Below are 14,242 nucleotides of genomic sequence, written 5' to 3'. Positions count from 1 at the left end.
GATAAACTTCTTTTTCGAATATTTAGCAAAAAAGAATAAAAACATATTAAGCTTCACAAGTAAAGATGTGAGTCATTTACCGTCTTTACGTGCCAAGCTTTTATTGACCATTTGTTTAAAACTTCAACAAAAAACTGATCCTTTATTGCCAAATGTTGACATAAATAATAAAAATGAATTTTTACCTGTAATTCGACAAATGACATCACAAAGTTTCATTAGTACGTCTAATTTGAATCTTTTTCTTAGCATATTGCTTATTTTAAATGAAGAAAAAAAAGGCGTTTATTGCATAAATTTAGATTCAGCAAATATAACAGAAAATATTAAAATCAAGATTTTAGATGAGCCTAAGTTGGAAATTCGACCTAAAATAGATCAGCATTATAATTTACTTTTTACTTTATCAAGTTTCAAGTATGCTTTATTCAAAGAACCAAAAAGTAACTGCTCTACTTATCAACTAATTATTTTAAACATTTTGTGGAGTTTTGAAAAAAATTCAACCGCGCTACATACATATCTAAAATCTAATACAGCTCCAGTTATGATTTATTACATTAATTTATGCTTGGATATTTTAATAATAGGTCTTAAAAAAAACTATATTCCATCAAACCGAGTTGAAAATTTAGTCGAGGTTTTCAAGGCTATGTCAATTAGCTCTAATAAAGCAAAAGCATATTTGCTTATGTTAAACCTATATTTTAATAATATAGTTCTTTCTATATTAGACAAAAATATATTTAAATTACACAAACATAATATCTTTTGTTTATTGATATATATAATTGATAGAGCTATTGAGAAGAAGAACTCTGATTATTTAATGAACCTACAATCTAATATAAATCAGTCCTTGAATGATATTCTTTCAGTCAATAAACTAATTGTATTCTCTTTAGAAAAGGCTATTTATAATACAAATCTTTATAATTTAAATAAAATTTACGATTGTTTGAGGTATTTAGTGTTTTTAGAAAACTGTAAAGAACTACTGGTAAAATACAGAAACTTCGGAGTGAACAATGAAGATCAGCACATCTTCATAAATAAATACAAAAAATATTTATATATTTCACCTTTTATTACACCATTAAAATTTTCAACTGTTGTAAATAATAATTGAAATAATATAATTTAGATTTTAACAGTGAGCAAACAATATTAATAGTGAAAAAATAACGTTTTGAGCCATGAAAGATTATAAAATTATCGCTGATGAGTCAGCGTCTGGGGAAGAAGATGTTTTATTTGAACTTATAAACGAAGATCCTTTTCAAAACATTAATAATGAGGATCCAAATATATCCAAAAGCTCATATCATATGTTCAAGTGGCAGGTATGTTGTTAATAAGCTTCTCCTAAAAAGAATTAAATATTTTTAAACTCCTATTTCAAACATGTCCAAAATTTTTACTGGAATAAACTTTTTGCAATGTTTATAATTTTGGATATGGTCTAGATCAAAAAGCATAATCAAAATTTCTTTATTCAATAAGATGTCTTGATCGTTTGACAAGCTAGCACATAAAAAAAATGATAGTAAAAGTTTTTTTGAAACTTCAGATTGAGATAATTCTTTAAGCCCCATTGTTCGGGTTCTCTCAAAAGGGTCTTGGATAGTCATAAAAAGTCTTTTATTGTAATTTTCCGAATCTATTTTTCTACCAATATACCTTGTTCTGCGCTCGTAGTCTTGTTTCAAGCAAAAACTAGTAGGGAAAACTTTAGTTTTAGACTTTGAGACATTTCTGCCGTCATTGATGTCAATTACATATGATGTATATAGAAATCTCGTTGTGTAATATTCTATAAATGCGATAAAAAGTTCTAATAATGAAACCTCATTGGTACCACAAAGGTTTAATATACATTTGTCTTTAGCTAGCCAGAATTTAGTTATATCTTTTGTTGAGTATATGTGGTCAGCAGTAATACTTGTACTCTCTTGATATACATTGCTTGACAATGTTGATTCTTTCGTGTAATGAAGTTTAAGCATCCAACATGAAATGCAAGAAGAACAGTGATTATCATCACATTCCTTCAATAATAATTTCGGAGGTATGGAAGATATGCAGTAGTTCAAAACTTCTTTGGGTCGATAAGTGGAATCTTTATTGGAAGTAACGCAATTGGTATTATTTCCAAGTTCAGTATCATATTTTTCTCTATTGTCCAAATCTTGAAATCGAAAAATTGGCGAAAGCAAGGTGATAGTTTGTTGGTAAATAGAATGTTCACTTAATTTTGGCGGTGTGTTGAATACTTCATTTTCTATACTATTATAAAAATAGCAGTTAGACATTCCTTCAAAACTTTTTATTAATAATTGTGAATCCAGCTTTTGGCTAGTGACATTTACTTTATTTTTAGATTTTTTTGTGTTGTTGTTTTTGTATATTTGGTCTATATTAGCAAATTGTAGATTGGGTGCAATTGGTAAATAAACTTTTGGCTTCATATCCTTTTGCGTAACGATTTTTGTATCGCAAGCAAACGGATAGTCATGCTCATGCATTTTTATTGAAAAAGCGGATTTCATTGGAGGTGTATTTTGTAGCTCCGTTGTATCAAAAGGTAAGCAGCAATAGCGCTGTAAAAAATTAATTACTACCAAAATCCATTGATAAGAAGAAAAAAATCCATCTATGGCTGAATTAATTTTGTTTTGTTTAACCCAAATTTTTATCAGAATACCAAGTGTTGAAAGTTTTGGATCGAATGCACAATAAGATCTAAGTAGCTGCGAATTATAATAACCTATGAGATAAGAAGATGAAATATCAATTTTAATAGAGTAATAGTCGTTTAATTTATTAATAATATTTTTCTCAAACTTCGAATAGCTCCATAAAAGTTTTTTATACGTTTTAGCGAGCCCGTATGTTTTTATATCTAGGTGGACTGGACAGTTACTAATAAAGTCAAGAATGATTGAGTTGTTTATTGACAGAAAAAATAAAATTTGAGAAGTGGATTTTCCCTGCACGTTTTTAGTCCAATATGATTCTAGTACCGTACTAGTAAATTCAATCAACCGGATAGAAATTTTATTTTGATACATCTTCTTGCAATCTGATAATATTTCGTGGCTTACGGAAGTTGTAAACGTTGGGGTCCAGTAGCTGTACATGGTTTCTATAACAATATCGTTAGCCATTAGAATTGCAAAAACAGTGAAAACGTATTCTTTCAGCATCTTAATAGTTTTATTATTTTTTTTATCGATCAACTTCGAAAATTTACTCGATGATACAATTAATTCAAACAATGCTGAAAGAGTAAGATTCGCATCACCCAAGGAATCTCTGAGAATCAAAAGTGTTTTAAGACAATTGAACGTGCTCGTGTAAGACAAGTTTTTGTAATTAAAACATAGGTTGGCAGGATTATTTATTTGATGAAATATTTTTTCCAGCCAAGTCCAATCTTCTTCACTGTTCAAAGTAGAATTAATAAAAATTTCTGGGTTTTGTTTAAGGATGTAACACTCTATTTTTATTATAGGGATGGATGCAGACTCAACTAATACCAAATCCCAAGCTAAAAAACGTTTAATTAACCAACCTATTTTTCTGTTAATCCAAACAGAAGTAATGTGTACATGGCTGTCTTTTATTCGATCGTTGATATTATTACATAATTTTGGAATAAGCGATGAATTATGTTTTGCTGGAAATATGTTAAAATCAGGGAAATTTTTTTTTAAATCTTGCTTAATTTTTTCAAACACTGATGCTCGAAGAGTATCATCTACACTAAGCACTGTATCTAAATCACTTGTTTGAAGAGAAAATCCGTTAGCACAAGATCCATAAATATGCAAATCTATGTTTGTCATTTTTTTTACCAATTTGTATAAATTAGCATATGAAAAAATAATCGCATCAGTAGTGTTTTTCAGCTGTGGCACAACAGAATTTTCTATACTACTAGTGAATTCGTGTGAAGGTTTAGGGAGTGCGTGACTAAAAACCATTTTATACAAAAAAGCGTTTAAATCGTCTATTTGTGAAATCGATAAAGCTGAACATGGTTTGACTAAATAGGATTTAATTAAGTTAGGGTCTAAACAACATAGTATATGAAACAATTGTATTCTATTGTTAAGTGGTGTGCACGGTGAAAAACACAGCTCTTTAGTAATAGAGATAATGTTATCTACATAATGTGGAAAAAGTAATGGCTTATCAATGTGAAGGAGTAGTGCATTAAGAATTTTTAAACATTCATGCGTTAGATAGGTTGAATCTTTGTAAAACGAAGTCAATTTTTCTAAACAAAAAATAAGTAGTGCAGATATTTCAGGTAAACTATAGAGTTTGTTTTTAAATATCGTCAAGTTGGATTTACTTGAAGCTGTATTTATAACGTGAACTGCCATTGAAATCTGCTCTCTGGACGTCAGTCCCGTTGACAAACGGTCAACCTTATGTTTAATTATACCAACGCCCCAAGGAACACTATATTCTAAACTAAAATAATCTTCTAACATGCTTTTAATTTCATCATTTTCAGTTGATGAGAACGACTTAAAGAGTTGTGATAATAATAATTTAACATTTTTTTTAGATGTTTTTTGTTTACGAGTCTCAGCAGAATGGTAATGTTTAGCGAGCATTGTAAGCGTATTAGTTGAACAAATTCTTGTTAAAAATTATAGTAACCTGATTAGTGTATTTCTTTTAATTCATGGTAATTTTATTTAAAAATATTTTATTAAACTAGGATAATACGCGGATAAATTTATTTTTATAAAAATAATAAAAATTTATTCGGGACAAAAACAACAATTTTGAATAATAAGAATTCAATTTGGAAGAACTTTCGCTACCATGACTCGAATGAATGTTATTGCAGATGCTTTAAAAAGCATAGTAAATGCTGAAACTAGAGGTCAAAAACAGGTTCTTCTCAGACCTACCTCAAAAGTGCTAGTCCACATTTTACGTTTAATGCAAAAGAAAGGTTACCTTGGTCAGATTGAAATCATTGATGATGGTCGCAACGGTAAAATTGTTGTTAACTTACTCGGAAGATTGAACAAATGCGGTGTCATCAGTCCTAGATACGATATTACTCTTGAGGAACTTCCAAAACTTAGTGACCGTCTTCTGCCATCGCGACAATTTGGATACGTTGTTTTGACTACTTCTAAAGGAATTATGGATCACGTTCAAGCTCAAAAGTTAGGCCAAAGTGGTAAAGTGCTCGGCTTTTTTTTTTAAGCCAGCCAACCCTTTGTTTGCGATAAATAAATGAATGTTTTTTTTTTAAAATTGCGATCTTTTTCAAATAAATTCATTTTATGCCCTTTATTTTGTGCGTCCTCGCTGATGTAATTTCTTTGAATCTATTCCACTGATTGCTGAAAATAATAAAAATCTCGATTCAACGTTTTTATATTCTAGATGCATGAATATGATGATCTAACCAACGGCATACAAAACAATAGTAAGTATACATTTTTGAGCGTCAGTTTTTGTATGGCGTTAACTTATTTTTAGATGTTTCAAATATGACTTCTATTAATAACGATATCGAAGGGTTTTTATATTATTTGCATTTGAGTAATGACGAAAAATCAGATTCGTTGTATAGTCTATTAAAAACACGAAGTTTACAAGAAATCCGTTTTTATTTCCCTCAATTGTGTGTTTTGCTTTTAACTACAAAAAACTCGACGCTTAAAGTTCAACTTTTAGAAATTTGCGAGGCTAGTACTTTTAACGCGTTACTTTTCTATTGGTACTTTGATGCTTGCTCCAACGATGCAGGGTCGAGCTATGATAAATTTGCAGAAGCTTTGTCTGAAACCGTATTAATGAGATGTGTAAACAATATAATTTCGACTAATCGAAAAACTCTTCCCGATTCTTTTAATGACAGCGAAACTAATGTAAGCCACGAACTTACTCCAGATCCAAACATCAAGAAATCACGAAGTCATGAAAATTTAACCCCACTTGATAATAGTACACAAGGCAAGCAGTTTTTTGCTACTAATGAGTCAAATAGCAAGTCAATTAGAGGGGGGTATAAGATTCTTTTGAATAAATTCTTTCCCCAGTTCATTCATCTGCTCTCTAAAAAACAAAAAGTTCCTACATGTTTCAGGTTGCTGAACACCGAATTCTACTTCTCTGTACAAGTACACAATTATTTGCAAAACAATAACGAATACGATATGTTATATTTACAAAAATTAGAACGATGCAATCAGTTTGACACAATCGATAAATTTGTCAAGTACCTCATTCTAATTACAGAAGTGCTTTCTCACTGTCAAACTAAATACGAAAAGCAGTATATCTTATCTACTAGTCTGTACCTGCTCGACACTTGGCTGTTCTTTTATAACTATTTTCGTGTTTCAAACCCTGTTCTTCAAAAAATTAATGGAATTAGTTTGCCCTTAAATAGATTTTTGTTATACAACAACTCGGGTCGGTTATCACTTACGCTGAATAACAAAATTAGACCTATATTCAAAAGTAATAACGATGATCTGCTTTCTATTGTTTCTGCTCAATTTGACGAATCCAATTTTTTTTCCTCCAAGAAACGCAACCCAATTTTGATAATTTTTGAGCTGGTAAATTTAAACGAAATTATTTACGATAACGAAACTTCCAAACGTGTCAACGTGTTTGAAAACAGGTTACTCAAACAAAAAGAATTTAAAGTTAATCAAGATATTCAACAGCTTGAGAATTTATTAAATACGTTTAATAAATCGGAAAAGACCGACTTAGCCCCTACAATACAAAAATTCAAAATTCTACAAACGCTTGTTGCTTGGTTAAACAAGAAAAACGAAGAAACAGGTGAACCCAAACTGACTTCGTTAGAAGTTCCTTTTGTCATGAACCGAATACCCGATGTCTATAACTTAGTAAAAAATAACGCTTATCTGGACACAGACCTCAGCAAATATTTAAAAGGTACTAACTATCTTAAAAAACAAAATGCTCCAGAGCTTCGTAAAGCTTTATGGCCGGCTGACTGGAACAAACTTACGGAAAAAATTAGAAACCAAAGTATTTACAAAAATTATCATTCATGGAAACTCGTAGCGTACATTGTTAAATCTAATGATGATATTAGACAAGAAAAAATTGTATCTCAATTAATTAGTATTCTCAACGAGATTTTTCAAACCGCCAATCTACCTTTAAAAATAATAAATAGCGATATCCTCGTCTTTAACAATAACTGTGGCTTAATTCAATATTTTGAAAATACACAGTCTTTTGACGCGCTAAAGCAAAAATTAAAAGTAACAAGCATTGCTGAAGTTTTCAATCTGGCTTTTGCTGATACAATACAGGAAGCCAGAACATCGTTTATCCTGTCTCACGCTGCTTATTCTCTTCTGTCGTATTTATGTGCAGTCAAGGATCGTCACAATGGTAATATATTATTAACCAAAAGTGGAAGCGTTATACATATAGACTATAGTTATATCTTTTACAGTTCTCCCGGTTTCGTAAATTTTGAGACTGCGCCGTTCAAGCTGACAAGCGAAATATTAGACGTTATGGGCGGGGTCAACTCAGCAGGGTTTGACTTGTTTAAAGAATTAATTTTCAAAGGATTTGTCGAAATGAGGAAAAATGCTCAACACTTGTTGCTTATGGTGAAGATGATGCTTGGGTGTACGTTTTAGCATAATAGTAATTTTTTTAGTGGAAAAACTTTCGTGTTTCAATCATAGTCCTGCGACTGTGATCAAACTTATGGAAAAAAGATTATTTCTCAATCAGACTACAGGTGACGTAAGTTTTTGTAACGCTATCCTTTTTAGTGTTTATCCAATATTGATCTATTGATCAAAAATTCTATTTTAAACTGGCGTTCATCACAGTACGACAACTACCAGTGGTTCACTAATGGAATTTTATAAATATATAATTGTCTATTATTTAGATTAACTTTTTTCGTGTATATTCTTCAATAATTGAACTTGGAGAACAGATTTATAACACATGTATAGTTTAGTGTTCATCGGACTAGGACTGGTATTTTGTACAGATGACAAGAATAGCTCGGTCCCTAAAAAGGAAACTGGAATCGAACTAAAAGAACCTCCGTCTTTAGTACCACTCGTTTCGTTTCATTATTCACATGGATATGACGGAAACCATATCAATAAAAGCGTAGAAAAAATAGGAGAACCGTCTGATTCGAGTAACACGTCTCATGAATCAGGTTCTGATACTGAGTATGACATCAAACATATTAACGAAACCCTAAAGAAACAAGACAAAGTTTTGGAGCGAGCAATCTCAACTCAAACTCAAGCCGATATGTTAATTAAACGATTGGTTAAAAACGAGATTAAAAGAGAAAAATTGTTCAATCATCCCAACCAAACGCAAATCATAGTAAACCCACCTATTAAACGCTCTGGGACTGAAGAAGAAGAAGTTGGAAAAATCGGCGGGCTAAGCGAAATCATAGAACAGGTAGATGTTAAAAAAATAGAAATAATCCAGTATCATCAGGACTTCTATTTAGAATTGGCTGATGCAATAAAAGCTATTGTCTCTAGATTCACGTTTCAATTATTTGCTCGATTGCACATCATTGATAATAAGTATCGTAGCGGGGTATCAATTGACGAAGTATCGGGTGACTTGTTTACACTTCTTGACATAATGGAAATTAACGAAAATGATATATTACTTCGAAGCGGCTACTTTAAAAAAAAACTTTACACCGACGCTCTCGATTCAGCCTATTCAAAGTAATACGGTGTTGAAACATTGAAAAAGTTTAATAGTAAACAATGAACAAATAGAATAGCTGTTTTGGTATACAATTGCCAACATTACTATAAATATATCATCAAATCTTTATGTATGCCAAACTGTTTTTCGAAAAATATTGATCTCTGCTTGTAACGAAGAATGGAAGTTTGTTCAGTGGTTAGTGTGCTTTCTAACACATTAGAAGGAGTAATTGAAACGAGATTTACTGTGCTGTCGAACGTCAACCGTTTTTTCTCGCTAGTTTGCGTAGATTTGGATGTTTTTTCAGAAGAAATTTGGAATTTTTTTACTAAATTATGGTACTTTCTGTATAATTTTTCGTGTAGCTTTTCTAAAGTGATATAATTTTGACAAACATTTTCATATTCAGCCATAACAAGTTTGTATCGCTTTTTTAAGTCTTTCAAAAATTTAGACATATCTAGCAATTGATTTTTAAGTTCAAGATTATATTCATTCAGCATCTGTACTTGCGAGTTTTTTTTGTTTGAATCAATTATTTCTGCAAGTCGATTACAGTCATGAAGAAAACCAAATTCAGTATTGAAATCTAGTGACTTCGAACTTTGGGTACTTGTTGTTTTAGAGGTGTTTATATCGGGTTCAGACTTAAAATTATTTAAATCATTGTGCATGCTATTTTTTAAAGAATATATTTGATGAGCCATAAAAACTTTTATTTGATTTGAAATAAAGTCCTTTCTTGTCGTAAAACAACACTCATCGTATATTAGATTGACATTTTGAAAAATACTTATTTTGCTTTTTATGACACACACATCAGTTCATTTAATACAACATATAGATTCCAGACCGTAATTTCTACCTGAGTTCGGCTAATGGTCCGGATAAAATAGTTTTCACTTCATTGTCATAATAATCAAACAGTAAATCAGTTAGACATGGGTCCAGGTCGTGTTTATATTTGGTAAAAAACCATGAAAAATTGAAGTTAAAAGAGATATCCAAGCTTAAAGACGGATTCATTGTGAATTGAGAAAAAAAAGAATCAGCAGTAAATTCTAAAATTTTAACGGTCAAACTTTCAACGGAATTGTTATATACGCCTTCTAACAACACCCATCTGAAATCAAATAATGCTTCAAATCCGACCAAGATCATATGCTGCACAAGTGTTTTGTTTAGACTACAAATAAATTGAGTCAAGACCTTCAAAATTCTTTTGCAGTGATAGAAGTTAAAGTTGTTTAGAGTTTGTTGATCAAAAACAACAATTAACACCATTCCTTTGATGTCATATTCTGAGGGTATATCGAGCTTATCCGATCCATGTAGTAGATTTGAGCATAAGCCTATAAAAGCACCCTTAAAAAGTTTTGTCAATTCGTCATCTTTGTATTTTTGATAATTTTTCATTAAAAAGGTAACTGGCAAATACCAAACTACCATTGAGTTGTTGATCGTAACTTGATACTTCTGAGAAATACAGTTAGATTTTTTTTGACATGTATGTCTGGATATATCAGAAACTAATTTTTTATACGATTCGATCAATAAACAATTTTGACCATCGTTTTCGCATTGTCGTTCTAAAAATGGCTTTATTTGTTTTCTCAAACAAAGTTGTATGCAACTCATTCTAAGTGCAGTCAAGTCAGCATTGTATATATCATCATTTTTTTCACACGTCATAGTTGTTACGGAAGTATGAAAATTTGATCATTTTCTTACTAGGACCTTCAAACTTAACAATCGAATACATGTTTTTGGACCAAAATTTTAGCACCTTTGTTTTGGGTTGCAAAAAATGTAAGTTATCGGATCAGTACAAAATAAAGAATTATAAAGAGAAGTAAAATCCAAAAGATAGGGTTTGCTAAAAAGCAAACCAGTGGCAAAAGCGCCACTGCGAAGTCAAACTGTTTAACTTTATAACGAAATTCCTCTTCGTTTTTTCGAGCTATAGCGTCATTGTAATAAACTGTGTCGACAAGTACTGGTTGCGAATAATCTAAAATGTATAAAAAAAAAATCCAGAGTGAAGTTTTAAATTTTCAAACTTTCCTCAACTGACTTACGGTTCTGGTCTGGAATAGGTCTGTATGAATTATTGTTTCCGTAATATCCGGTTGAATCAAAGACATTCATTGCTTTGATATGTATTCGTTTATATTATTTTATGCACCATTAATTACTCTAAAGAGAAAAACACGAGTGATGTAAGCCAAAAATGCGCTTTCGTTTTTATACAACAAAAATCATTTTTATCGCTTTCTTCGGCACGTAATTACGCAATTTAATATCGTTACTAGTAATATCGGCAATGTCGTCAATGTGATTGATTTGGATTTCTGGAAATGGGTTCGGTACTTTATTGCACTGTGATCGAATCGAATCTTCGTGGTTCGCGTAAATATGCGCGTTCGCCACAAAATGAACAAGCTCTTTTGGTTTGTAACCAGTGAGTTTTCCAATAATATGACAAAGTAGTGCGTATGATGCGATGTTAAATGGAACACCTAAACCCCAATCCCCGCTTCTTTGATACAATGCGCATGAGATTTCTTTTTTGGCCGCATCTACATGAAATTGCGACAATACATGGCACGGCGGAAGCGCCATTTTGTCGATTGCCATGGGATTCCAAGCTGAAACAATAAGCCGACGGGATGTGGGATCTTTTTTGATCATTTCGATTAAGTTTTTGATCTGATCAATACCTTTGTTGGAATAATCCGTGTGACAGTTTTTATAATCAGCTCCAAAGTGTCTCCATTGAAAGCCGTAAATGGGACCTAGGTCTCCTTCCTGGTAGTTCTTGAGTCCTCTTTTTTCCAAGAATTCCTTCGAAGCGTTATCTTTCCAAATATTGACATTATCTCGCTCTAAAATTTTTGAATCAGTTTGACCCCTAAGGAACCATAGCAATTCCTTAACAATTCCGTTCCAAAAAACTTTTTTAGTAGTTAGTAATGGAAAAGAAGTCGTTAAGTCGTAACGCATCACTAGTCCAAACTTCATCAATGTATCTATCCCAGTACGGTTATTAGATCTCGAACCTGTTTTTAAAATATCGTTAGCGTGTTTTAAATATTGGAACTCCTCGTGTTGTAATAAACTCGGATCGGGATAATTTTGAAATGGTTTAGAGTCACCTAAATTTTCGTATGATGAGTCGTTAGTTTTAGTTCGATTGAAATACTTTAACTTTCTAATATTTGATAACTCTTTCGACAACTCAAACGAAGATAAAGATTTGTTAGCTAACACACAATGGTCATAAAGAATGTTATTGTCTTTTGCAGTTTTAGTAAGAGCAACAACTCTGTAGTTTCTCAACATTTCAGTTAAATCAACCTTTGTATCGGTTGGGTTACTAGAATTCACTCTAGTCCAAAAAACTAATCTTGGTATTTTTAGTTTGTGAAACGCGTCATATATGGAAGCTCCACCACAAACAAAATGAGTTGAATTATCGTTCTCAAATAACAAGTTTGGAATTGACGAGTAGAAATTCTGTCCTTTTTTTTTTTGAGATAGAACTTTGATAGATCTGTCGTTTATTTGACTTGGGAGCGAAGCTAAAGTATTAGCTCCCAAAATCAAAGTATTTTTCCAGTTTTTTTTTTGGTAGTTCGTCGTTATGAATTGAAAAAACTGCAGGTCTTTTTTAATTTTCCAAGGCAGCTGGTTTTTAAAACCTATCCCGCCTCTTAAGTTAGAAGCTACAATATTTATACGATTTTACATACCTAAAATCGAATATACATTATTCTGTGTTTTAATATGAGAAGAGACTGGTTGTAACATATGCCAGCGCGAATTACAGAAGTGGTATAATTAACCATTTACCTTGTATTAATTAAAAAATAATTCTATTTAATTAGGCTGCGGTTGCGTTGAAGCTTTCGTAACTGACATGTTGCTCTAATACTGAACCAGGAGTTTCGTGATGGTTGAGATTAATTGCTAGTTTGTTTTTGATTGAGCGATTAAAAAAACTCAATATTATTTTTTCTGACTTTTGTGAAACAGTAGGTCCAAACTGTTCTTCAACAAAAAACTCTTGCAGCAAAATGTACTCGCGCGGCTCAACTTGTCGTTTCCTGAATGCAACAAGCACAACAGACCAAAACATTAGATTGAATAACACAATAGAAGGCCGAACTATCATTTTGATTTTTATCAGATCTTTAAGCCTAGGAACTCTGTTTTTGATTGCAGACGCCACAATGTCTGTGTAGATATTCATGTGGTGATAATCAAACAACTCCAATATATAGAGTAGCCCACTCGTTGGCAGTAAGAAAAGTCTGCTCTCGCACGGCGAGATCAAGAAAGCTAGTAAGTAACTATTAAATTTTTCAATGGTAAATTCGCTGTTAAATCTGTTTCGGAGCAAAAATCTTGTCTGATCAGAAACACATTCGTCAAAAGAAAAGTGTGACTTGTGAAATTCATTATAGGTGCTTTTAGTTATCAAGTTCGATCTGGCAAAGTAGTTACTACTTGCTTGAAATGTTTTTCCCAAAATGGAGTAACTCACAATCTGATCACAGCCAAAAAGCCCTAAGTCTAGCCCGTAGTATTTCCCCAATGAACTTCGATACTGTAGTTGAAGTTTGACAACAATGTATTTCTGAGTCAGGTTTTGTAGCTGTTCTAGCAAGACATCGTATAGTAAAAACACATCGCTACCTCTACACTCGTTTTGCTTCAAAGATGGCAGCCACACGTCTGACAGTGATGAAACCTCTATATCGTTTGAATTGACCATGTAACACTGATAGCGTGGCAAACATCTCTGAATGCACATATGATAGTTCTCATAATATATGTTGGTTATTAAAAATAAAGACACATATTTCAAGCCATCTATTTCTTGAATTTTCAATATTATTTCCCACCATGTCAGCGTTTCACCCGACGTATTCTGGCACACAAACTTTTTGGAAATTTTTTTATTATTTTCGCCATTCAGTAAGAACAAGGTTTGGTCGATTTTCCATAAAAAATAATCTCCTCCAAAATCCATTACACTATTATTTTTTTTATGAATTTAAAAATTTATTCGTGTTGTCAAAATTATTGTCACTCATTAGTTTTCAAAAAAGGGAATTTATAGTTCAAAAATGAGTGATAGTATTGAAACATATGAATCCATCAGAGCGATGGGATGTAAGTCGATTTCATTTAATTCTATTTAGCAAACATCGATATCATAAATAAAGAACTCGATGAAATTTACATGTGCATACAAAAAAATTCAAATTTTATTGTTAATCCAGTAAATGTTAGCAATATTATCGGCGACCACGATGATAAATACAACATGGTCAGGGAACTGTCAGGATCTACAGTTGCCGAATATAAAACCACGTTTCAACAGCTATTAGAAATAAACTCTTTAGTTGAAGAGTTCGCAAAGAGTTTCAACTCTTTGACGTGATGACTGTACTGAATCTTCACAAGTCCTCAATTTCAATATTTTCTTCAAGTA

General features: G+C 31.8%; 1 protein-coding gene across 1 annotated transcript; it reads right to left on the bottom strand.

Moving 5' to 3' along the window:
- Positions 1–10,662: 10,662 nt before the first annotated feature.
- Positions 10,663–12,552, bottom strand: LOC142598060 (uncharacterized; the record flags this gene model as incomplete). Its single annotated transcript, XM_075735034.1, has 3 exons — positions 12,495–12,552; positions 11,034–11,897; positions 10,663–10,753 (listed from the first exon to the last, which is right to left on the bottom strand). Coding segments are annotated over exons 1-3 (1,013 nt in total), but the record flags the coding sequence as incomplete, so codon positions are not given.
- Between the last annotated feature and the right edge of the window lie 1,690 nt (positions 12,553–14,242).

The sequence above is a fragment of the Dermatophagoides farinae genome, unplaced genomic scaffold (genome assembly GCF_024713945.1).
Source record: "Dermatophagoides farinae isolate YC_2012a unplaced genomic scaffold, ASM2471394v1 contig5, whole genome shotgun sequence".
NCBI classification, from domain to species: Eukaryota; Metazoa; Arthropoda; class Arachnida; order Sarcoptiformes; family Pyroglyphidae; genus Dermatophagoides; species Dermatophagoides farinae.
The sequence above is the reverse complement of the archived record's forward strand: the minus strand, read 5'-3'. Positions and strand labels throughout refer to the sequence as shown.